The sequence below is a fragment of the Primulina eburnea genome, chromosome 8 (genome assembly GCF_022965805.1).
Source record: "Primulina eburnea isolate SZY01 chromosome 8, ASM2296580v1, whole genome shotgun sequence".
NCBI classification, from domain to species: domain Eukaryota; kingdom Viridiplantae; phylum Streptophyta; class Magnoliopsida; order Lamiales; family Gesneriaceae; genus Primulina; species Primulina eburnea.
The window spans coordinates 35368763-35393862 of record NC_133108.1 but is presented as its reverse complement, the minus strand read 5'-3'; the positions used below and the strand labels follow the sequence as shown (position 1 = coordinate 35393862).

Sequence of the window (25100 nt, the reverse complement as noted above, 5' to 3'; positions counted from 1 at the left end):
AAGGCTAGATCACTTTTGTCATGCACAGATATAATCACCAACATAATAAACGTGTATGATGCAGAAAAGAACAAGAACAAAGCGTGCCTTATGATGTTTGGAGGGCAAGAATGATGAGAGGAAACCCGGATGAAGTTTTCTTTGCAAGAACAAGAGGGAAGCCAATGCCTTCAGCTGCTAGGGTGATGAAACCGAGGGAGAGAATCTGAATGAGGTGAGTGTCGGCTGAAACAAAGTTTAGGTTTAGGGTAAATGGTGTTTAAGAGCTTAATTATATAATAAATAATTTGTTAATGGGCCACAATTTGCAATTTGAAAGTTTTAAAAGGGTTTTAAGCCCAATGAGCTTAAAAATGGGCCAATTAAATACAAACGCACTCCCGAAAAATATTTCTTGTTAGAAAGTTTTTGAAAATAATAGTCGAACCCTTAAAAAGTCCCCCGATTCGATAAAAAAATTTGCGTATCGATGAAAAAAATAAAATCCTGCGGGTAAAAATATCAAGAAAAATATCATTTTGAAAAATATTTTTAAAAACACCTTATATCGATTAATAAAATAAATCATGCAATTAAAATAATTTTCCTGAAATTCTTCGGCTTTTATTCATCGTTCGAGCGTGAAATGCATCTAGAAACCCTAATGCATGAACTTTTAAAATTTCATGAATTAAATTCTATCATACACGAAATTATGCATAAAATGCATAAAAATAATTAAACACATAATTAAAATAAAATCCTATATGGCATGCATTCAGGTTACGAGAATTAAATTCCTGGAACATTACAACTCCCCCCCCCCCCCCCCCCCCTAAACAAAATTTCGTCCTCGAAATTTAGAACACACCGAATAGCTCCGGGTAGCGGCTCCTCATTTCGGTCTCGGTCTCTCAAGTAGCCTCTTCCTTAAAATGATTCAGCCACTTGACCTTGATAATTTGAATTACCTTGTTCCGGAGTCTCTTTTCCCATCTGTCCATAATCTGCGTAGGTCTCTCCTCAAAATATAGGTGCGGTGTCAGCTGAAGTGGCTCATAGTTAAGCACATGTGAAGGATTCGGCATGTACTTTTGCAGCATGGAGACGTTGAACACGTTATGAACTCCCGTCAGATTTGGCGGTAACGCAACTCTATATGCGAGTGTTCCAACTCTCTCTAGGATCTCAAATGGCTCGATGAATCTAGGGCTGAGCTTGCCCTTCTTCCCGAACCTCATCACACCTTTCATAGGTGGGACCTTCACAAAAACATGATCCCCTACTGCGAATTCAAGATCTTGCTGTCTCTGATCAGCATAACTCTCCTGACAGCTCTGTGCAGTCCTCATCATGTCTCTAATTCTTGTAACTAACTCTGCTGTCTGTCTGACAATATCCGGACCCAACTCTGCTCGCTCGCCTACCTCATCCCAATAAAATGACGACCTTCACTTCCTCCCGTAGAGTGCCTCGTATGGAGCCATACCTATCGATGCCTCATAACTGTTGTTGTAAGTGAACTCCACAAGAATTAACGTCATCTCCCAGCTGCCCTGGAAGTCAATCATGCAAGCTCGGAGTAGGCCTTCCAGAATTTGAATCACCCTCTCTGACTAACCGTTTGTCTGAGGATGTAAAGTGGTACTGAGCAGTAGCTTTGTACCCGAAGCCTGGTGAAGACTCTTCTAGAACGCAGACGTGAACCACGGATCCCTGTCTGACACTATAGACATTGGAATCCATTGCAGTCTGATTATCTCTCTGATTTATAGCTCTGTGTACTGAGTCATGGTGAATGTCTTCTTGATCGGTAAGAAATGAGTTGACCTAATAAGCCGATAAACAATCACCCAAATGGCATTGTATCCCCCAGTAGTCCTCGGAAGACCTGTCACGAAATCCATAGTAATATTCTCTCATTTCCACTCGAGAATAGGGAAAGGTCTCAGCTTCCCTGCAGGTCTCTGATGCTCTGCCTTGACCTTCTGACATGTCAAACACTTGGAGACAAACCGCAGAATATCCCTCTTGATGCCTGATAGGAGTGGTTTTTACGCGTTTTTATTGCATTAGTTTTAGTTGTGTTTGCATTGTGCATGCATGTATTTCATTTACATGTTGTTCATTTTAGAGTAATCAATTGTATAGTATCATATCTCACTATTGGGTGATTAATTTGCAGGAAAAACGTCCGGAAGAAGTAAAATCGGAGCCAAGTGCCAAGTCAAGACAATAAGTGCAGAAGAGTTGGCGCTCGGGCGGTGAAATTGTACCGCCCGAGCGCGAGAGGTGAAAGGCCGAGAAATTCTACAGAAAGGTTGGCGCTCGAGCGGTAATTCTTTACCGCCCGAGCGCGAATGCCGCACATCCCAAGAGATTTTACAGAAGGTGTGGCGCTCGAGCGGAACTTTTCTACCGCCCGAGCGCCACCTATTTTTGGAAAATATCATGCTCGATTCCATTCCTTAATTTCTGAAGGAAATGATATGGTAAGGTTTTTGGGGACGTTTTGGGGGAGATTCAGACTTTATGCTTGAGCCGTCAAGAGTTTTTGAGAGCACTTTCGCGCTTGGATTGAAGATTTGAAGATTCCGGGCATCGTTTCTTGCGTTTTTCGTCAATTCTAGTATTTCTAACTTTGTTCTTATCTTTTAAACATTGTTTTGCTGAGTTTAATTATGAATTTAAGTAGCTAAACTTCATTATTTGTTGGGATAAAAGGGGATCCTACCCCGAACGTTGATTTGAATTAATTTATATTTCGATTGTGCGTTATTCTTTATTTTACTACTGTTTTACTGTGTCATTAAAGCGTAGCTAACTTTAACGACGTTTTCATATTACGAGTGAGTTCGAGAGAATAACGAGTGATAGGATCGAGTAGTATAATCCGCGGATCTATTTACATAGATATATGAAATTGGATACGTGCCGATAGTCATAGTCCTTAGGGTCGAAAACTAGGGGATTTCATAGATCGAAATGCGATTTGCTCTTGATAAATAATTAAAGACATCTAATTACTTCATTGAGTAGAATTAGTTTAGCATAGCTCGAGAGAGTATGTTCAATAGATTAGGAAATCTTGTCGGAAGCGTAGATCACGATCGAACGAATTAATTAATAAACGAAGGGTAGGTGAACCGAGATTCCCAACAAATCCATTTCTCATTGAATTTTAACTCAACATTTTAGATTAAATTCTCATTCATTACTTGTTGAATCATTTTAATTGCATATTTATTTGAGTATAGTAGGAATAAGCACACAAAATCAATTTTCGTTGCTAAATGTTAAATAACTGAAAATAATAATTGTTAAACATAGTCTTCAGTAGAACGATACTCGTACTTTTGTACACTATATTATTACTTGACATCGTGCACTTGCGATTAATTTTGAGCATACAAAATCATATTTTATTGGGGATTTTACTGTGCAAGTTTTGCTCGATCAAGTTTTTGGCGCCGTTGCCGGGGACTGTTAATCTGCAATTTTATTTTTTGGTTATTTTCTTTAGCATTATTTTATTTGTCTTGAGCTAACACTCCATATTTTCTTACAGATATCCCTTCCAGTGCATGCCAAAGTCACTTGACGTGGAGCTTGAATTTGATCCTAAAATTGAAAGAACTTTCCGAAGGAGAAGACAACAACAAATACTAAAGAACTGATGGAAAGACACGAGCAAGAACGTGGAGAGGAACAACGTGACAATAGACAAGTTGAGATACCGCGTCGCATACCAATGCTGGAGTATGCCCAGCCTTCTTTGGAGGGTGCACGCCCTAGCATTATGAGGCCTATCGTGCGGGCAAATCACTTCGAAATCAAGCCAGCCATAATCCAGATTATTCAGAACACGGTCCAATTTGGAGGAACTGCAATGGATGACCCAAACACGCACATCACGGATTTTCTTGAAATTTACGATACTTTTAAATTCAATGGAGTTTCTGATGATGCTGTTAGGTTGTGTTTATTTCCTTTCTCCTTACGTGATAAAGCTAAAGCGTGGTTAAATTGTTTGCCTGTAGGTTCGATCGCTACATGGGACGACATGGCGAAAGCATTTCTCATCAAATACTTCCCTCCCTCTAAGACCATGAAGCTGCGGGCAGACATTACAACATTCGCTCAATTCGATCAGGAATCTCTATATGAGGCATGGGAACGCTTCAAGGATCTACTACGAAGATGCCCACATCACGAGTTACCACTTGGGTTAGTCGTTCAAACATTTTATTATGGTTTGCTTACTCCTAACCGTACTATGATAGATGCGGCTGCATGTGGAAACCTGTTGAGAAAGACCACGGAGGAAGGATATGAATTGTTAGAGGAGATGGCTGCTAGCAGCTATCATCCCCAATCTGAAAGGAACAACCAGCGGAGAAGTGCAGGAGTTCACCAGGTAACTGATTTTTCTGCTATTACTGCACAACTTGATGCTTTAAACAGGAAAATAGACGGCTTGAATGTGAGTGGCATGGCGATGCGTCTTCAAGAGATATTCTGTGAAAAGTGTGGAGGAGAACACTATGTGAAAGACTGTCAAGATGGAAATCCCTTCTATGTGCAAAATGAGGCGCCAGTGAATCAAGTGGGAGTCCAAAACCGCCCAAGGAATGACCCTTATTCGAACACATACAATCCTGGGTGGAGGCAACATCCCAAATTCTCATCAGGCGGTCAAAACAGTCAGAATAGACCGCAAGGAGGACAACAATATGGGAAACAACCGATGTACATATCCGATCCTCCTAGAGAAGAAAAGTCCAACTTGGAGCAAATGATGTCTAAGTTTATTTCATCCACTGAAACTAGACTTCAAAACCAAGATGCATCGATAAAAGGGCTCGAGAATCAAATTGGACAGTTGGCCAAGATGATAGCAAGTAGAGAGCCGGGAACCTTGCCAAGTAATACCGAGACTAATCCAAAAGAGCAAGTGAAGGCCATTGAGTTGAAGAGTGGGAAAATCTTGGAGTCGAAGGGAAAGGAAAAAATTCAAATACCGGATGAACCGATTGAGACATCCAAAGGTAAGTCTTCTAACTCCACACCAGCACCCACTGCACAACCTAAAATTGTTATACCTCCTCCTTTTCCTGCAACATTGAAAAAAGAAAAACTAGATGCACAATTCGGTAAGTTTCTTGAGGTATTTAAAAAATTGCATATCAATATTCCCTTTGCCGATGCTTTAATGCAAATGCCTAGTTATGCTAAATTCTTGAAGGACATATTGGCTAATAAAAGGAAGTTGGAGGATCACATGACAATGAACTTAACTGAAAATTGCTCCGCTTTGGTGCAAAACAAAATCCCACCGAAACTCAAAGACCCAGGGAGTTTTTCTATTCCTTGCATGATTGGTGATGTTGTTTTTCATAAAGCGTTATGTGATCTTGGTGCAAGTATTAATCTTATGCCATTGTCTGTGTTTAGGAAACTCGGGTTGGGAGAGCCTAAGCCGAAGAGGATGTCCTTGCAACTGGCTAACAGATCTGTCAAGTACCCCCGCGGAGTGATTGAGGATGTGCTAGTGAAAGTGGACAAATTCATTTTCCCTGCGGATTTCGTGGTTCTCGACATGGAGGAGGATACAAAGATGCCTCTAATCTTGGGGAGACCGTTCCTTGCAACTGGCAAGGAACTAATTGATGTACAAGAAGGGAAGTTGATATTGAGAGTGGGCGAGGAAGAGATTACTTTTGATGTTTTTAATGCACTTAAGCACACACTGCATTCTGATAGTTGTTTTAGAATTGATGCTTTTGACTCTCTTGTGTCTCACTATGTGCAGGATGTTTTTAGGGACCCTTTGGAGGCCACTATCACTACTGAATTGGGAGAAGAAGAATTGGATGAAGAAAAAGCTGAAATAGTAGCATACTTCAATGACAACCATCCATGGAGAAGGCCGATGAGGATGAAACTGGAAGATCTAGGAGAGCGCAGAGATTTGATCCCTCCAAAGTCGAGCATCGAGGAGCCACCGACGCTGAACTCAAACCCTTACCTCCGCACTTAAAGTACGTATTCCTAGGTAAGAATAACATGTTGCCTGTCATTATTTCTGCTGCTTTGACAGATGCTATGGAGGACAAATTGTTGCAAGTTCTCAAAGAGCACAAAAGGGCATTCGCTTGGAAGGTGGCAGACATCAAGGGAATCAGTCCATCGATATGCATGCATAAAATCTTGATGGAAGAAAAGTACTCACCTCTCGTGCAACCTCAAAGACGACTAAATCCAATGATGCAAGAGGTAGTGAAAGCTGAAACTATTAAGCTTCTCGATTCAGGTATTATCTACCCTATTTCCGATAGTGCTTGGGTGAGTCCGGTTCAATGTGTGCCTAAGAAAGGTGGGATTACGTTGATCACCAATGAAAAGAATGAACTTATTCCCACGAGAACTGTTACGAGGTGGAGAGTGTGTATTGACTATAGGAAGTTGAATGAGGCCACCCGTAAGGACCATTTTCCCCTTCCCTTTATTGATCAAATGCTGGAGAGATTAGCGGGGCATGAATTTTATTGTTTTCTGATGGGTATTCGGGGTATAATCAAATCACAATTGCACCTGAGGACCAAGAGAAAACCACTTTCACTTGTCCTTATGGCACATTTGCTTTTCGTCGAATGCCTTTTAGTCTTTGTAATGCACCTGCTACATTTCAGCGCTGTATGACTGCTATATTCTATGATATGATTGAAACCTTTCTTGAAATATTTATGGATGATTTTTCTATCTTTGGTGCAACGTTTGATGAGTGCTTGCAGAATTTGAGATCCGTGTTGAGAAGATGCGAGGAGACGAACTTGGTGCTCAATTGGGAAAAGTGCCATTTCATGGATACAAGAGGGAATTGTTTTAGGGCACAAGGTTTCGGAGCAAGGAATTGAGGTGGACAAGGCAAAAATTGAAGTCATAAAGAACCTACCACCACCAGCCTCAGTAAAGGGAGTTAGAAGTTTTTTAGGCCACGCCGGTTTCTATCGGCGGTTCATCAAAGATTTTTCTAAAGTTACCAAGCCTCTATCTTCTCTACTTATGAAAGATATGACATTTGATTTTAATTCTAACTGTTTGCAGGCATATGAGGATTTAAAGGAGCGCTTGGTGACGGCTCCTGTCTTGGTGGCACCGGATTGGGATCTGTCCTTCGAGATCACGTGCGATGCCAGTGATGCTGCGGTTGGTGTTGTCCTCGGCCAAAGACGGAACAAGGTATTCCACACTATATACTATGCAAGTAAGACTCTAGATGAAGCACAATTAAATTATGCCACCACTGAAAAAGAGTTACTTGCAGTAGTGTTTGCACTTGATAAATTTCATGCATATCTTGTTTTGTCAAAAGTCATTATCTACACATACCACTCTGCACTGAAATATTTGCTTGCTAAAAAAGATGCAAAGCCACGCTTACTTCGGTGGATCTTACTGTTACAAGAGTTTGATTTGGAAATAAAAGATAAGAAAGGTGTTGAGAATGTGATGGCGGATCATTTATCTACACTAGAGCTTGTTAGTAATGACTGTGTAGATCAAGCTATAAATGATTGGTTTCCTGACGAGCAACTGTTTGAGATGAAACATTGTCCATGGTATGCAAATTTCGCTAACTTTCTTGTCATAGGCACACCTCCACCAAACCTATCGTTTCACCAACGAAAGAAATTTTTTTCTGACGTGAAATACTATTTTTGGGAGGAACCGTTTTTGTTCAAAATTTGTCCAGATGCCATGATAAGAAGGTGTGTTGCGGAGGAAGAGTTCGATCAAATTCTCAACCACTGCCATGACCGTGAGGTAGGTGGTCATTTCGGACCAACAAAGACGGCATCCAAGGTACTTGAATGTGGCTTTTATTGGCCAACTCTCTTTAAAGATGCTCGTTCTTATGTGCTACATTGTGATAAATGCCAGCGGTCAGGTAACATCTCTAACCGTCATGAAATGCCTTTAAATAATATCATTGAATGTGAGGTTTTTGATATGTGGGGAACAGACTTCATGGGACCGTTCCCCAGTTCTTTCACGAAAAAATACATCTTGGTTGCGGTGGATTATGTGTCTAAGTGGATAGAGGCGGAAGCGTATGCCACTAATGATGCTCAAGTGGTCCTAAAATTTTTAAGACAAACATTTTTAACCGATTTGGAACACCACGAGCAATCATTAGTGATGGTGGCACACATTTTTGTAACAAACTATTTGAAAATTTTTTGAGCAAATATGGTGTCACACATAAGATATCTACCCCCTATCACCCCCAGACGAGTGGTCAAGTGGAAGTGTTGAACCGAGAGATAAAGCGAATTTTGGAGAAAGTGGTAGGTGTCAATAGGAAAGATTGGTCGGTGAGGTTAGACGATGCTCTTTGGGCATATAGGACTGCTTTTAAAACACCTATAGGCACTACACCGTATAGGCTTTTGTTTGGTAAAGCATGTCATCTACCTGTAGAGTTAGAGCATCGGGCATATTGGGCAACAAAAGCACTTAACTTTAACTTTACTGATGCAGGTGAACGACGTTTGCTTCAACTAGATCAGTTGGAGGAATTCCGGAATCTGGCCTATGATCTAGCACTATCATACAAAGAAAAGACAAAGAAGGCTCATGATAGGCGGATCATCGAAAGAGAATTTAAAGAGGGTGAAAGTGTCCTACTCTGCAACTCCCGGTGCGACTTTTTCCCGGAAAATTGAAGTCGCGATGGTCCGGTCCATTCGTGATCTCGAAAGTTTATCCATCGGGAGCTGTAGAATTGAAAGATGGGAAGGATGGGACATTTACGGTCAATGCCCAGCGCCTGAAGCACTACATGGGTGGCACAATTGAGCCATAACTTGGAATCACCCGGTTCCAAGACATGTCGAACTGAGACAGACCGACAGTCAAGCTCTCGACTATAAATTGAGAACTATTTTCTTCCCCTTCTCTCGCATTTTATTTAGATTTTCTTTCGTGTTAATTTAGTTATTTTATCTTGCTTTTGTTTAATTTTAAAAAAAAAATTAATTAAAATAGATTTTAAACGATTTTGGGCAGAAGGGCTCGCGCTCGAGCGGTAATTTTATACCGCCCGAGCGCGAACGCTTACCTCCGGATAATGATTCCCGAGAGGTTGGCGCTCGAGCGGTAACTTTATACTGCCTGAGCGCGAGCGCTTACTTCTGGACAAAAATACCAGAGAGGTTCGCGCTCGAGCGGTAATTTTATACCGCTCGAGCGCGACTTCTTTTAAGTCGCGATTTCCCCTTTCCCCTTTCATTCTGCGCGCACCCTACCCCCCAAATCCCTAACTCTCCCTCACTCTCCTCTTCAATTTTCGTGTGCAGGTGGTCGATTCCCCTCCCAATCCTCGGCAAGGCGAATATTCTTCGTAGGGACGCACGCGCATTCCATCAATCGGTCTTCTTCTCCGGTCATCATCTCCATCTTCACACACAATGGCTCCCAAGAATCAAAGAGGTAATCCCAGTTCCTCCTCTTCATCCTCATTTGATAGAACACGTTTCGTGAGTGCGGAAGCTCGTTCTAGATACGACCATGCTAAAATGCACCGAAACCCCATTCCCGAAAGGGGATTTCGTCGCCAATTTGAGGATAGATATTTAGAGCCCCTTGTGGACTTGGATCGAAGGGGATGGGAAAAATTTAGTGAGCACCCTCAAGCTGCAGTGGTGTCGGTAGTTAGGGAGTTTTATGCAAATGCTTGTGAGCGAATTGATGGGAGAGCTTTTGTGAGAGGCAAGCTTGTACCGTTTGATTCGGCCACGATTAACGCCATTTTAGAAATAGCGGAGGTGGACGACTCCAACAACTAGGCATTGATTGTTGAGCCCAATTACACTGAGATTATCGAGACTTTGTGTCTTCCGGGGGCTACATGGAAACAACTAGGGGGACCCCCGAGTTGTTTCGACGAGAAGTATTTGCGCACAACTGCTGCCATGTGGTATTTATTTGTGGCCCGGCGGATGATGCCAGTCTTGCATAAGAGTGAGGTTCAAAAGGAAAGAACGGTTCTACTGTTTGCGTTGACCCAAGGATACAGCATCAATGTGGGCCGACTTATAACCTCTCAGATCATGCTGAGTGCCCACAACAGCCACATCGGTCTTTTCTTCCCGACCATCATTTCCGAATTGTGTGCACGGGCCGGGGTGCACTTCAGGGACGACGAGGAGTGGCTTCAACCGATGAAGCCAATTTTTCAGGAGGATGAACAAAGAAAAAGAGCGAAACGACGGGCGGACTTCCCCACTCAGGAGGAGGAAGCCGGTGGATCTAGCACTGCCGTCCCACGCCGCCTTCCACCACAACCCCGCAGGCGAACTCAGAATGATAAGATGGATGAAAATCTCGCCTTCCAAGCGCATCAGAGTCAGTTCAACTCTTACGTCACAGACCATTTGTCTCACCTTGACTCTATGATGCGCACTTTGCTTGTGCACGGGGGCGTTGACCCGTCGACCATTCCACCGACTCCGCTACCTCCTCCCCCATTCCAGTTCCAGTATGATTATTCTCAGCGGGGGGATGCTTCCGGAGTGCCCCCACCTGAGCACGACGACGACGAGTCTTGACCAGGGGAGTTTACTGTTTCCCCTTCTTCGCACTTTTATTTCTTTACCGCTTTCTGTTTTCTTTCTTATCGTTGTTTCAGTCTAGCATGTTTATTAGCTTTCATGTTTATTAGTCTGCATTTGTGTTTGCATTTCTGTGTTTTGAGTCTTTTGTGCAATGGGGACATTGCACACGTCTAGTATGAGGGGGTCGTCGTACGTCTTCTTATTTGTTTGCATTCGTATTTGTCTTTCATGAGTGTCAGTGATGGTGACATTAGTCAATTGGTAGCCTGTGATGATTTTGGGTTAAACGAACTGCATATTACTTAATCTTATCACTCGTTATGAATACCCCAGTGAATTGAAACATTTCCATATGCATACATAGTTGGTGTTATTAGTAGTGTAAACGACAGTCGAGTTTAAGAATCTGTGGGAGAAACTGGAAAAAAACATGAGATGCAAGTCGAACTTGAGTGAATTTTTGTTGACAGTCGTGACCGACCAGTGACATGAAGTAGACTAGATCATTTGAGTCCACCGAAATAATTTTCGTCTCAATTGTGCACAATACCTCAAGAGTTATTCCTAAGCCAAATAAACAAACGTTCCATATACTCAAAACTTAGGGAGTGCACTTGAGAAAATTATGCATTAAAAAAAATAATAGTGTTGTGAATGAAAAAAAAGGGATGTAAGGTGTGGGGGAGCCAAAAAAGGATGAAATCCTATCCCAAGGCTAAATAGATGGAGATGTAAGGCGTTGAGGAATGTCAGTTGAAAATTCTGACAAGTGCATAATGAAAATGATCAGTGTACGTCCCATCTGTTTGAGCCGCTTGAAACCTCATGATATTAACTCCCTACTTACTGTGGTACAACCTCGAAATTTTGCCGCTTTGTGTTCACTTGTTGGTCGCAACTAGAAACAGAACTCAGGATAGGAAGACTTGCATTGAATTGTCGATTTGGTGACTCACATGATTTGCAAACAAAACTGTCTGAAACACGGTCTAGTGAGACCCACAGCACACAAACGACCACACTTTCTAGTCAAATCAAAATGATATAAGGTGCTTGAAAAAGGGTATTAATGAATATTGTGATTTGGCTAATTGGATGTGGTTCACAAACCCGCTGTGGCTGAGATGTCAGTTTGCTACTTCACCATCAGTTTCGTTATTCTAATTTTTTCATTTGGTGTTTGTTTCGTATTTTGGTTGTGGTTTGTAACCTATTTTGCTTGAGGGCAAGCAAAAGGTTAGTATGAGGGGGTTGATAGGAGTGGTTTTTACGCGTTTTATTGCATTAGTTTTAGTTGTGTTTGTATTGTGCATGCATGTATTTCATTTACATGTTGTTCATTTTAGAGTAATCAATTGCATATTATCATATCTCACTATTGGGTGATTAATTTGTAGGAAAAACGGCCGGAAGAACTAAAATCGGAGCCAAGTGCCAAGTCAAGACAATAAGGGCAGAAGAGTTGGCGCTCGGGCGGTGAAATTGTACCGCCCGAGCGCGAGAGGTGAAAGGCCGAGAAATTCTACAGAAAGGTTGGCGCTCGAGCGGTAATTCTTTATCGCCCGAGCGCGAATGCCGCACATCCCAAGAGATTTTACACAAGGTGTGGCGCTCGAGCGGTATTTTTCTACCGCCCAAGCGCCACCTATTTTTGGAAAATATCATGCTCGATTCCATTCCTTAATTTCTGAAGGAAATGATATGGTAAGGTTTTTGGGGACGTTTTGGGGGAGATTCAGACTTTATGCTTGAGCCGTCAAGAGTTTTTGAGAGCACTTTCGCGCTTGGATTGAAGATTTGAAGATTCCGGGCATCGTTTCTTGCGTTTTTCGTCAATTCTAGTATTTCTAACTTTGTTCTTATCTTTTAAACATTGTTTTGCTGAGTTTAATTATGAATTTTAGTAGCTAAACTTCATTATTTGTTGGGATAAAAGGGGATCCTACCCCGAACGTTGATTTGAATTAATCTATATTTGATTGTGCGTTATTCTTGATTTTACTACTGTTTTACTGTGTCATTAAAGCGTAGCTAACTTTAACGACGTTTTCATATCACGAGTGAGTTCGAGAGATTAACGAGTGATAGGATCGAGTAGTATAATCCGTGGATCTACAATTTACATAGATATATGAAATTGGATACGTGCCGATAGTCATAGTCCTTAGGGTCGAAAACTAGGGGATTTCATAGATCGAAATGCGATTTGCTCTTGATAAATAATTAAAGACATCTAATTACTTCATTGAGTAGAATTAGTTTAGCATAGCTCGAGAGAGTATGTTCAATAGATTAGGAAATCTTGTCGGAAGCGTAGATCACGGTCGAACGAATTAATTAATAAACGAGGGGTAGGTGAACCGAGATTCCGAACAAATCCATTTCTCATTTAATTTTAACTCAACATTTTAGATTAAATTCTCATTCATTACTTGTTGAATCATTTTAATTGCATATTTATTTGAGTATAGTAGGAATAATCACACAACTAAATTTTCGTTGTTAAATGTTAAATAACTGAAAATAATAATTGTTAAACATAGTCTTCAGTGGAACGATACTCGTACTCTTGTACACTATATTATTACTTGACATCGTGCACTTGCGATTAATTTTGAGCATACAAAATCATATTTTATTGGGGATTTTACTGTGCAAGTTTTGCTCGATCAATGCCCGGCCACCAGTACAGTGTCTGTAGATCCTTATACATCTTCGTACTCCCTGGATGGATGGAGTACGGGGTGCTATGAGCCTCACTCAAGATATCGGCTCGGAGAAAATCACTGCCAGGAACCCATAGGCGGTCCCTATATCTGACTATGCCATCCACATTTCATACAATCTCTGGCCTTCAGCCTCGTAGCTCTGTCTCTACTTCTGTAACTGCTCATCAGAAGTATACCCTGCTCGGATTCTCTCTCTTAGAGTCGGTTGTACTGTCAGAGTAGTAAGATTAGGGGCCTCGCCTGTGGCATAAACTGCAAGCTCAAATCTCTAAATCTCAGCCTGTATCGGCCTCTGCATTGACAGATGGGAAATCACTGCGTGCTTCCTACTCAGAGCATCTGCAACTACATTAGCCTTACGTGGATGGTAGCCAATGTCACAATTATAATCCTTAACCAGCTCAAGCCATCTCCTCTGATGCATGTTCAGTTCCTTCTATGTGAAGAAGTACTTCAGGCTTTTATGATATGTGAAAATCCTGCACTTCTCCACATACAGATAGTGTCTCCAGATCTTCAGGGCAAATACCACTGCTGCTAACTATAGGTCATGAGTCGGATAGTTCTTCTCATGAACCTTCAGCTGTCTGGATGCATAGGCTATCACTCTGTCCTGCTGCATTAGAACTGCGCCCAAACCAAGCTTAGACGCATATGTATATACCACAAACTCTCATTAGCTCAACTGGTACCAGGATTGCTGCCAAGATCTATATAAGTCCAGGAGGTCTTGGGTTCTAATCCTGGGGAGGTAAAAACTCCAGTGCCTGGGCTGGAGAAGTTCTATGAGTAATGGGTAATGGGATAACCGTGAGGGGACTTAAGCCCAATCGGGAACAGCCCATGTGCATTACAAAAAAAATCTCCCCCCCTTAAATTGAATTTCGTCCCCGAAATTCGTTTATCCTCGATAAAAAAAAGTTTAGACTTAGTTCTAGTATCTCAATGGTCCACGCTTCCGCGGCGCTACTCTGATATAATAATAAGTCTTAAGATGTCCTTATGTCTCCTTGGTCCCGATAAACTCTACCTTCTAAATCATTGTTTGCGAAACTCAACTTATAATGACCCATGGTAACCTAGTTTCATTTTTTTCTATAACCTCAAATTTCAACTTTTCTTAAACTTCCCAATATTAGAAATGGCAGTCCGAATTTTATGGCGTCTTACTTTCTTATACTATACCCAAGATGTTCGTTGAACTATTATATTAGCATTTATGCAGTTCAACTTGAGAAACTTAAGCACCAAAAATTAATGATTGACTTTTATTCTCGGTAATACATTTAAAAGTTAAATCTTATCTCAACCCCATAATAATATTAGCCTAAGATCCTTGAATCGAATTTTTATCTTACGACACCAAACTTTCGTAACTTAACTAATTACAAGTACATCCCCAATATAAAATTGTTGCAAATATTAATTCTCGAGTAACGTTAATCCATAACACCCAAAATATACAATATCAATCTTCTACCTAAATAATAAAATCATTCTAGCACCAATTACATTTTTAAACTATTATCTTCCCAATTGCAATAAATTTGAGGTCTAAAACCTTGGATTTTCCTCATTTAAACGAATATCGCTTTCTTACGTATCCTTAATACTTAATTAATTCTAGCATATAAAACTTAATAAATTATCCCATGGTAGCCTTAGACTATCCCTAATAAATCAACTTTGCTTATAACCCATAGAGTTCTAGAATTCCCACATCCAGATTTTAAGTTTCTTACTCGATAAAAATCTTAATATTTGTTCATTGACAACCTATGTTGAACACAACTAATTCCTTTTAGTTTTTATTTCATCCCAAATTTTTTTTTTCCGTACAAACACTTAATTTATAAACTTAAAATTTAAGCTTACGAAACCCAAATAATATTAGATAACATAATTCCAACGCACATATTAACTTATTCTCAAGTTTCTTAATAACTTAAAAAAATTTCCTCAAGACAAGGTGTCTACCTCAATTCTTACATATGTCTATCAAGTAACCTAACCATCAATCATACCCAAATTTCTAGAAAAATTTAACCCCAACAAATATATAATTTTAACTCTTAAGATCACGATTAAAACTTATCATACATCAAACTTAATTTCCCAAAATTTTGTTAACTCAATGTCTACTCTTAAAACATAACTAACTGATCATTCTATCTTAAATTGTCGTCACTGTAAATTCTTAATTCGCCACAACATTATTTTACTAATGCTTAAATTTTCATGCCCAAGATTGATTTGTCCTAATATGTCCTTGATTAACATTTCTTATAAAATTATAACCTAGATATTACAAGGTTCTAAGTGTCCCTTCAAATCTAAATCGTCGAAAATTCATATCATTAAACCATTCAATTTTCACTTAGTTCTAATATGGTCTCCAAATTTCTTAAAAATTGAAAATTAACTCTTACTTTCCTCGAATATTATCCGATTTTTTCTTAATTTCTAAAATTCCACAATTACCCATAAACTCTTGGCGTCCCTAATTTCATTTTATAGGTTCCTCATAACACGAAATTCAAAAATTTAAATATTATTAAACTCAAAATCAATTCTCATAACTTCAAATAATTACTGATTTAACCCAAGTGTTCCTCCGTTCGAATTTAATCATCAAAAATTACAAATTTGCAATTTGGCCTTTAAAGTTCTCGAAACGTAGAATTTAATCTCAAAATTCGGTAAAAAAAAAATCCCTTAGAATTTTTATTTTTTAAAACTTAGGTCCTCAAATTATTGGTTATTACAATTAGGTCTTTAAAATTCTCAACCCACGCAATTCAATCCTTAGGTCCCACTAGGTAGAGCATGCACCCTAAATAATTTCTATAATTTTATACTTCCAAGAATCATCATAGTCTTCGAATCATCAATCCTTACAAAGAATCCTCAAAAATTAACTTGGCTAGCAACCACGAACAATCAGTAATTTATTAGAAAATCTACAAGTTCCAAAAGCATTCATAATTGTCAAGTTTAACTTATGACCCATAAGGAGGACATCAATACTGCTGACCTAAAAATCAATATAGTCAAATCATTATTAACCTCTCCTAAAGCCCAATATTCGAATTCTTAGACACGTCCAATTCCAAACGTAACCAACATGCAATTTAATCTGTTTTTTTTTTTAAAAATAATAATAATAAATCCTTAAATCATAAAAGCAGTTAAACATATACCGTAGATCGTCATAAAGCGTAAATCATGTTAACACGCAAGTGATAATAGTAAATCATTTAAAATATATAAATCATAAACTCTTACAGACTTGAGGCTTGAAGACTGAGCGACAGAAGCTGGCGGTGGCACAACCCTATACAGGACCTTTGCTCTGATACCAACTGCAACGTCTCACTCGTTTTTAAAAAATGCGGAATACTTTTTTTTTAAATCATACGTAAACATAAACGAGTATAAATCTTAAAATAATCGACGTATGAAAATATTATCTCCTCTCAATTTCATAAATCGTAATGCGGAAAACATGTGGTCCTCGGGCCATGTCACCGCACCAGGTCTGCCTACTCAGAGTTCGGCACCTCCAGTCTCCTCATCATTAAACTCACCTGCATCACACACGCCTAGTGAGTCTAAAGACTCAACACACCTGCACCGTTGATAACAAGTACATATACATAGCACACAGCAGTGAAAAATATCATACTCAATATATCTTTCATGAACTTAAAAGCATTCGTGTTTGCAGTAAAAATCATATATGTAAACGTGTCCTTTAAAAAACATGGTAATAATCATAGCATGTCATCTCATGTCATCATATACGTATATGTGTCGTGTAAAATCATATCGTCTCAAAACATGTCATCTCATGTCATCATATACGTATATATGTCGTGTAAAATCATATCGTGTCAAAACATATCATCTCATGTCATCATATACGTATAAGTGTTCTTTTTAATTGAATTCAGTTCATTAGTTGTGACTTTCGTATCAGCTCTATCGTATCAGCTCTATCGATGGATCCATATAAAAACCGCGGTACCCGGCGGGGACATCAGCGACAGCATTACCTGTCCACTGAGCCTTGGCCTCAGCTCATCATATCTCATATCATCGTATACTTATACATCGTCAGTCACAACCAATTCACATCCTTCAAAAGCATAATCATATTCACCACTTAAGAAAAATATGCATATACGTGACTTTTTCCTTTAAACCAAACATGCACCGTATTTATCATAATTTCATAAAATTCATGAACGTGATGCATAAACATTTTAAAACATGATAAAATGTGCTCAGGGCGCTGCCAAGACCAAAATCTCACCCAGGTTCAAAATGACCATTTTGTCCCTGTAAACCCAAAAATGATCGTTTTGCCACTAGACGTAAAATTTCACGTTTGTGACCTTTTCTTAATTCCATTAACTCTAACATGTCCCAAAGAATTATTTAAGCCTACAATAATTTTGCCATATTTTTATTTGGCTTAAATCGATGACCTTTAAATAATTATTTGAGCTTAAATATAATTTTCCATAATTTTATTAAGCTTAAATCTAGACATTTCCATTAATCCCTTAATTAACGTTTCGTGCGGCAATTAAATCCCGAATAATTCCAAAACTCATTATTTTGATCTGAAGCTTACCAAACTCCTAAAAATGTCCCAAAACATTTTTAAAGTCATTCCTAGACGTAAACTCGAGCCCAATTCATAGCTTAACCGAATTGTTTTAAAACTTGGAGCAGGGTCCCGATTTTTAACCCGAAACTTAACCAAAACTTTCCCAACTTTTTACCACACCTTTTAAATATCTAAAGGGCTCTCAAACCATCAAAATTATACCTTAAAACTTTCGAACATATCCCTAAACAGCTGCTGGAAAAATTCTGCAAGTTACAAACCATCACTCTAGTGCATCGAACCCCCTTTAGTTTCGATCCTAGCCTTCACCTAACGAGACCAGCCCCTAATCAACCACACCTGGACCACCCTAGGCTCCCTCTGGACCTACTGAACCCACGGCTGCTCCCCCATGAAAGGCGCAGCTCGACCCCGATCGATAACTCCCAAAAGAACTCCACCCGCGGCCTAATCTCCTAGACCCCGATCGAACTACTTCAAGGGCGGCACCAGCAGCATGCGAGCCCTCCTCAGCCATGACTCAGATCTCACATGGGCTGGTCTAAGTCTTGAATCGACCCTTGCACCGCCAGCCCCACCCTTTCCACACGATCTCCCCAAAATTCACCCCAAACCTTGTCCTACTAATCACGGCCTCTAGCATACCGCCCCATATCTCGATTCCAGCCTAATACCAGCATGAAATCCTTCGTTTACAGCCCCCTAGTGACCAAAAGCCAGCAGCCCCTTGCACCCATCAACAAAACGTGAGATTATGCAAAGATTTACTCAAAAACCATATTAACCCAACCATGATCTGAAAAATATTGCATGGACCGAATGTTAAGCACATGAAGCACACAAAACAACATGTATATGACGTATGTGATGCAGAAACGAAAGTACAATGCGTGCCTTGATGATGTAAAAACATGAGGAGGAAGAAGAGATGAGCGCCGGAGAGCTTTGGATGCAGGGGCGTAGCCAGAATTTCAAAATATGATGGGCTAGAAAATAAAAAAAATTCTAGAAATCAATACAACATTTTCCGTATGACATAAAAATTAAGTGCAACCACGATTTTCACAACATAATAATCAAATCTGGATAAATATTTTCCAAAAGTTCAAACATTAATCATATGATAGAGTACGCATAAAAAAAAAATACAACTCACGCCAAAAGAGGGTAACTTAAATAAACACTACTTTAGTCGCAACCTTCGATTTTTCAAAAGATCAAATCTATCAATTATGTAATCTATATCAATGTCATGAGCAATCTCTCTCTCAATATACAAAACCATTGCATTGTTTAAATATTCCTGCTCCATTTTGTTGCGAAGTGGTGTCTTGAGAAGTTTCATCCCTGAAAATGCTCGTTCAGTTGTAGCAGTGGAAACTGGAAGAGTCAAGACCAAACGAATCAATCTATCAATAATGAAATAAATCCTCGACTTCTTTGTTTCAACTAGTAGTCGGCATAATTTAGGAAGAGAATCAACATCTTTAAACCTCGGATCCTCAAATACATCAAGCTTGTAATGATCCAATTGAGTCTTCAAATGTTTCATGTCATCTTTGGAAAAATCATTGGGATAAAATTTATCAATTAAAGAATAAATAGCACTTTCAGAAAATGATTTGAAGCCATCACTGGGATTCAAGGCTTCACAGAGAGTGAGAAGCTCTATTGATTGCTCAGTAAATCGTGTATTCAACTCCATCAGCTGTTTGTCAATCACAACATTGAATACATGAAAATGATAGTATTCTTCCACTGTAAAATGATTTTTCTGTTGACAAGAACGTTTAGTACCTTCAACATAACGAGCTGTCAAATCAGGCACTACAATGTCATGATTATCACAAAAATTATTCACACTCCATAGAAAATCTTCCCATTCATCATCTCGCATTTTCTGGAAAAGCAATTTTGTAGTCATGACTAAACTCATTGCATTCAGAATGTCTTGATTTTTTCTTTGCAAAGCCTGACATAACATATCAAATGCTTCCAAAACTCTATGCATCAACAACAAGATAAATACAAAATCAAATGTCATCATCTCTTTAAGCAAACTTTTAGCCTCCGCACGTATACTAAAGGCAGACTTTCCCCCCATGAAATCTTTTAGAAGTGTACAAACTGAACCAAACAATTCAATTACTCGACAAACAAAAGCGTAATGTGAACTCCATCGAGTAGATGCAGGTCGTTGCAAAGTACTAGCTTGATTAACTCCAGTACCAGTCCCAAGTTCTCCAGATTCTATCAAATCAATGATTTCATTTTCTCGAATTGATTTCAATTGAGAGTGTCTTTGAAGAAGAACCCACAAAATTGACAATTGAACTCAATTTGGAAAAAAATAGCCATACATCTGATACCTCTTTAGCTGCTGCAACTAATGTAAGTTGCAGCCGGTGAGTAAAACAATGAATATAATATGCAAACGGACAATCTTTGAGAAATAATGCTTGTAATCCATTCCATTCTCCCCGCATGTTGCTAGCACCATCGTATCCTTGACCTCGCATATTTTCAATCAAAAGCTTGTGTTGTGTCAAGATACTACATATATGTGTTTTCAAAGTCAAAGAATTAGTATCATCAACACCAACAACTTCAAAAAATCTCTCCCTGACAAACCCATCACAATCTACGTATCGCAAAACAATAGCCATTTGTGATCGATGAGATTCATCAACTGCTTCATCCACAAGAATACATAATTTAGCATCCCCTACTTCATCACGGATTTTACTTCGCACAAGATCGGCAATAATTTTTAGAATCTCCTGTTGAATTGATGGTGATGTATACTTGGCATTTTTAGATGCTTTATCTAAGACAATATCACCAATTTCTTTAGACAATTCTCCTTGAAATTTGACAAGTTCGAGAAAATTTCCACGATTATGAGAATCTACAGACTCATCATGTCCTCTAAATGCACACCCTTGTAATGCTAGCCATCTTACAGCTCTAATCGATGTCTTTATAAGCAATCTGTTTTGCTTTACAATATTCTCAGATTGTTTATTCATCCTTCTATCGATATGTTGAGATACATTTTTCAAACCCTCCCATTTTTGCATAGCAGTACTATGTAATGAATTGCAATCTCCTTCATGTCTTTTCAGTGGACATGTTTTGCAATTCACTCTTTTCCAATTCTTAAATCCTTCAACCGTAAATTTCTTCTGATATGATGAAGGAACATCAAAAAGATAACACGGGAAACAAAATGCACTTTCTTTTATTTTAGAAAACTCAAGCCATGGAAATTTTACGAACCAAGAAGACTGAAAACTACGTTTTTGATGCTTAAAATCAACAAGTGGATATTCATATATAGGTTGATATGGTCTCATACCAACAAATTCTCTTCGAACATCATCTTGTTTATCACATGGATATTCCCATATTCTAATTCGTTTCCCAGGATCACGCTCATAATATGGATTATTTCCTTCTAATGGATCAAGAGCAACTTCATTGTCAGGTTTGAGTTTTTTGGTTTTCAATGTAGATCTTGAACTTGACGGAAGATGATCATTTGAAGTTTTTGATAACTGCTCATTGTTCTTTTGGATGAAATAATCAATAATGCTTCTTTTTGACATTTTGATTCACCTATAAATAAAAAACCTATAAACATCATTTTATTTCACCTGAAAGAATACTCTTCATTTAAATTAAAATATGATTCAAAAAACAATTTTATCTATCTTTTGAGTAACCAAACATCAAAGACACTAAACAGATAATTCATGGTGCTAAGATTCCATAAAAGAATACAATTAATTTATTGCAAGTTTTTAATCTTGAACTCAGAATAGACCATACTCATATTCAAAAAACACTAGAAACTACAATAATCTTGGGGAAAACACAAACCAATTAACCCAAAATAATAATTAAAAAAAAACCAGATTCAATAAACTCAAAACAATGTGAGCAACTGTCATGAACACAAATTCTGTCTAGCATAAATTCCTCCAATAGTCCAATAATAAATAAATAATAATAAAAAGATGAATATTGATTATTACCGATCCTTTCCACTGTTTGTTGCTATTGTTTACAATATGTCAAAGAAAAAGTTGGAGCAATTCGGTGCTTCAGTAAATCAAGAAAGATTATATTTGAAAAAGACTAATTAAAGAGTTAAAAAGATACCTGACAAGTGGAGATTGGAGAATGAGAAAATTGGGAAAGAAGAGAATAGGGCAAAGGAGATGCGGCGCAGGAATAAAGCCTAATTAAATAATTAATTTTTTTAAAAAAATTTGTAATAGATGGGCCTACACTATAACTATATAAAAAAATGAAAATCTTGGCTGGGCTCAACTATAACTATATAAAAAAAAGTGAAAATGGCTCAAGCCCAGCCCAGCCCATGCTATGCATACGCCCCTGTTTGGATGCAAGAACAAGCAAAACCGTGGCCTTCAGCTGGGAATGATGAAAATGATAGAAAAATGCAGCTGGAGATAATCTGTAATGAAAGGGGTGTCGGTTGGTGGGAAGGTAAATGGTGTAGGGTAAGCTTAATTAATTTTAATCAACTAGATAATGGTCCTTAAATGATTTAATTAAAAGATTAAAAGAGTTTTAAGTCCAACGAGCTTAAAAATTGGCTCATTAAATCCAAACACAATCCTGAAAAATATTTCATGTTTGAAAGTTTTTGAAAATATTAGCCGAACCCTCAAAAAGTCCCACGATTCGATAAAATCTGCGTACCATTAAAAATTAAAAATCATGCTGGTAAAAATACCCAATAAATTTCAAGTCTTGAAAAATACCTTTAAAACATCTTAAATTAATATTTAAAAACAAATCATGTAATTAAAATAATTTTCCTGAAAATTCTCCGGTCTCCGATCCTCGTTCGAGCGTGAAATGAAACTTAAAAATCTTTAATGCATATACTTTAAAATTTCGTGAAATAAATTCTATCATGCAATAGTAATCCATAAAATACATAAAAATAATTAAACACAATTTAATAAAATAAAAATACATTTTATGCTTTAAAAGAATTTAATAAAATACCCAAGAATTTAATAATTTGCATGCATGTGGTTTACGTGGACTTTTCGATTTTTCGGGACGTTACAGCCCTGATGGCATAGCTAGCACTGGTGCTGTGGTCAAGACCTGCTTCAGTCTGTCAAAGCTCTCCTGACATTCAGATCCCTAGATAAACTTGGCGTTCTTCCTCGTCAAGGTGGTCATAGGTACCGCAATAAAAGAGAAGCCCATGATAAACTTCCTGTAATAACCTGCCAATCCCAAGAAACTGCGGATCTCTGTCACGCTCTTCGAAACTGGCCAGTCTCTGACAGCCTTTACTTTGTTAGGGTCGACCTCTATGCCATCCTGAGATACGATGTGGCCCAAGAATGCCACTCTATCGAGCCAGAACTCACACTTGCTGAACTTGGCATACAATCGTCTATCCTGTAGAGTCTGTAACACTGTCCTCAGATGATGACTGTGCTTCTCGTTGCTCTCGGAATAGACCAGGATATCTTCAATGAAGACTAGCGAAAATCTATGACTTCTCCATGAGAAGAGAACCAATCCATGCCCAGTATGATATCAAACTCTGGCAGCGGTAGTACTGTCAGGTCTGCCTTTACTGCCTTCTGCTGCAATCTGAGCTCCAATCCTCTCACTGTCCGTGATGTGAACATCTGATCCTCGGACGGAATCGATAATCCGAATCCTGATTCATCGCTACTGGTATGATTCCTAGTCGTTTCACGAAAGATTCGGATATAAACAAATGCATAGCCTCTGAATCTAGCAATGCATGTGTGGCTAATCCTGCAATATATATCCTCCTTGCGACAAAACATACCATCAAATCTGCTAGATTTGAACTTAAGAAACCTATCATCGGCATTTAACCCAAAATCCTTGAAAAATCATTGAATAACCCAAATATCAATCCCCAAAAGCTCGAAATTCGACCTCAGAAAAAAATCACAAATTTCCAATTAGCCCCTTAAAGTTTCGAAAATTGTAATATGGTCCTTAAATTCCTCGGATAAAACGATAGAATTCTTAATCTCAACCAAGTAGAACATGCACCCTAAATCTTTCTAAGTTATAAATCTCACGGTCCTCATACAATCATAAAATCCATGCAATTGTACAGTAATTTAAAATCTTAAACCAAAAACTAGTAATCAATGTCGAGTCTGGTGCTGCCTCATCTTCCTCGACATGCATCACATATGCCCTGCCGATAGTGGGGCACTGGCTCTTAGGACCTCATCTTCCTCGACATGCATCACATATGCCCTGCCGGTAGTGGGGCACTAGCTCTTAGGACAGTCCGCTGCTTTGTGGCCCTCCTGTCCGCATACAAAGCACTTGAAGGTTCCCACCTGCACTCGCCGAAATGGAACCTGCTGCACCAAGGTAACGGTTGCCTATCATCTGGCTTAGATGCCCCTGGCGCCTGAGGAGGTCTCTGCTGCTGCTGCGGCTTCCTACCGTGTCCCTGGGGCCTCTGCTGCCTCGATGGCCCCTCAAACTGCTTCTTCTATGGCTGAGAACTGGACTGAGTCTGCTGTCTCTTCTTGTGCATCTCATAGTCAATGTCTCGCAATGCCTGCTCTCTCTGAAAAGCGTAGGCAGTGGCCTCATCATAACTCGCTGGCCTCATCAGCATGACGTCCCTGTGAAGAGTGGGTCTCAGTCCATCAAGAAAATGCCCCAGCTTCTGGGCGGAATATTCTGCTATCATGGGCACAAAGTGGCAGCACATGTCTAACTTGCGGATGAACTCCGCCACAGATAAATCCCCTTGTCGGAGGCCCATGAACTCTCTCGTCAGGCGGCCCCTGACGTCAGCTGGGAAATACTTTCCGTAGAATAACTCCTTGAACCTGGTCCAGGTAAGGGCGGCCAAGTCCACAGCATGGGCGGCTCCCTCCCACCATAGGGATGCATAATCTCTCAGCATATAGATGGCGCACCTGGCCCGGTCGCCATCCCTCACCTGAAGGTAATCAAAGTGAAGCTCCCATGATCTAATCCACCCCTCAGCTACGAATGGATCAGTGGTACCCCGAACTCCTTCGGGTTGAGCATACGAAACTGCTCAAATACGTCTGTCTGTTGGCGAGGCACCTG

The 25100-nt window shown here is 39.3% G+C and overlaps 2 protein-coding genes and 1 non-coding gene across 3 annotated transcripts; all 3 read right to left on the bottom strand.

The window, feature by feature from the left end:
- Window positions 1-893: 893 nt before the first annotated feature.
- LOC140839210 (uncharacterized) lies at window positions 894-1334 on the bottom strand. The gene has a single exon (XM_073205842.1). It carries the CDS (start codon window positions 1332-1334, stop codon window positions 894-896), a length of 441 nt encoding a protein of 146 aa, XP_073061943.1.
- A 2757-nt stretch (window positions 1335-4091) lies between these two features.
- On the bottom strand, window positions 4092-4197 carry LOC140840306 (small nucleolar RNA R71). The gene has a single exon (XR_012119892.1). It is a non-coding gene; the product is annotated as a small nucleolar RNA R71 (small nucleolar RNA).
- A 14949-nt stretch (window positions 4198-19146) lies between these two features.
- LOC140839208 (uncharacterized) lies at window positions 19147-21571 on the bottom strand. The gene is made up of 2 exons (XM_073205841.1): window positions 20400-21571; window positions 19147-20263 (listed from the first exon to the last, which is right to left on the bottom strand). The coding sequence occupies exons 1-2, from the start codon at window positions 21569-21571 to the stop codon at window positions 19147-19149; spliced, it is 2289 nt and encodes a 762-aa protein (XP_073061942.1).
- Between the last annotated feature and the right edge of the window lie 3529 nt (window positions 21572-25100).

What these genes read in the sequence shown, in the direction of transcription:
- LOC140839210 (XM_073205842.1), bottom strand. Translation starts at nt 1,334, where the DNA reads ATGATGAGGACTGCACAGAGCTGTCAGGAGAGTTATGCTGATCAGAGA.
- LOC140839208 (XM_073205841.1), bottom strand. Translation starts at nt 21,571, where the DNA reads ATGTCAAAAAGAAGCATTATTGATTATTTCATCCAAAAGAACAATGAG. An exon ending in TTATTTCTCAAAGATTGTCC is followed by an intron (nt 20,264 to 20,399) that starts GTTTGCATATTA and finishes TCTTCTTCAAAG; the next exon opens with ACACTCTCAATTGAAATCAA.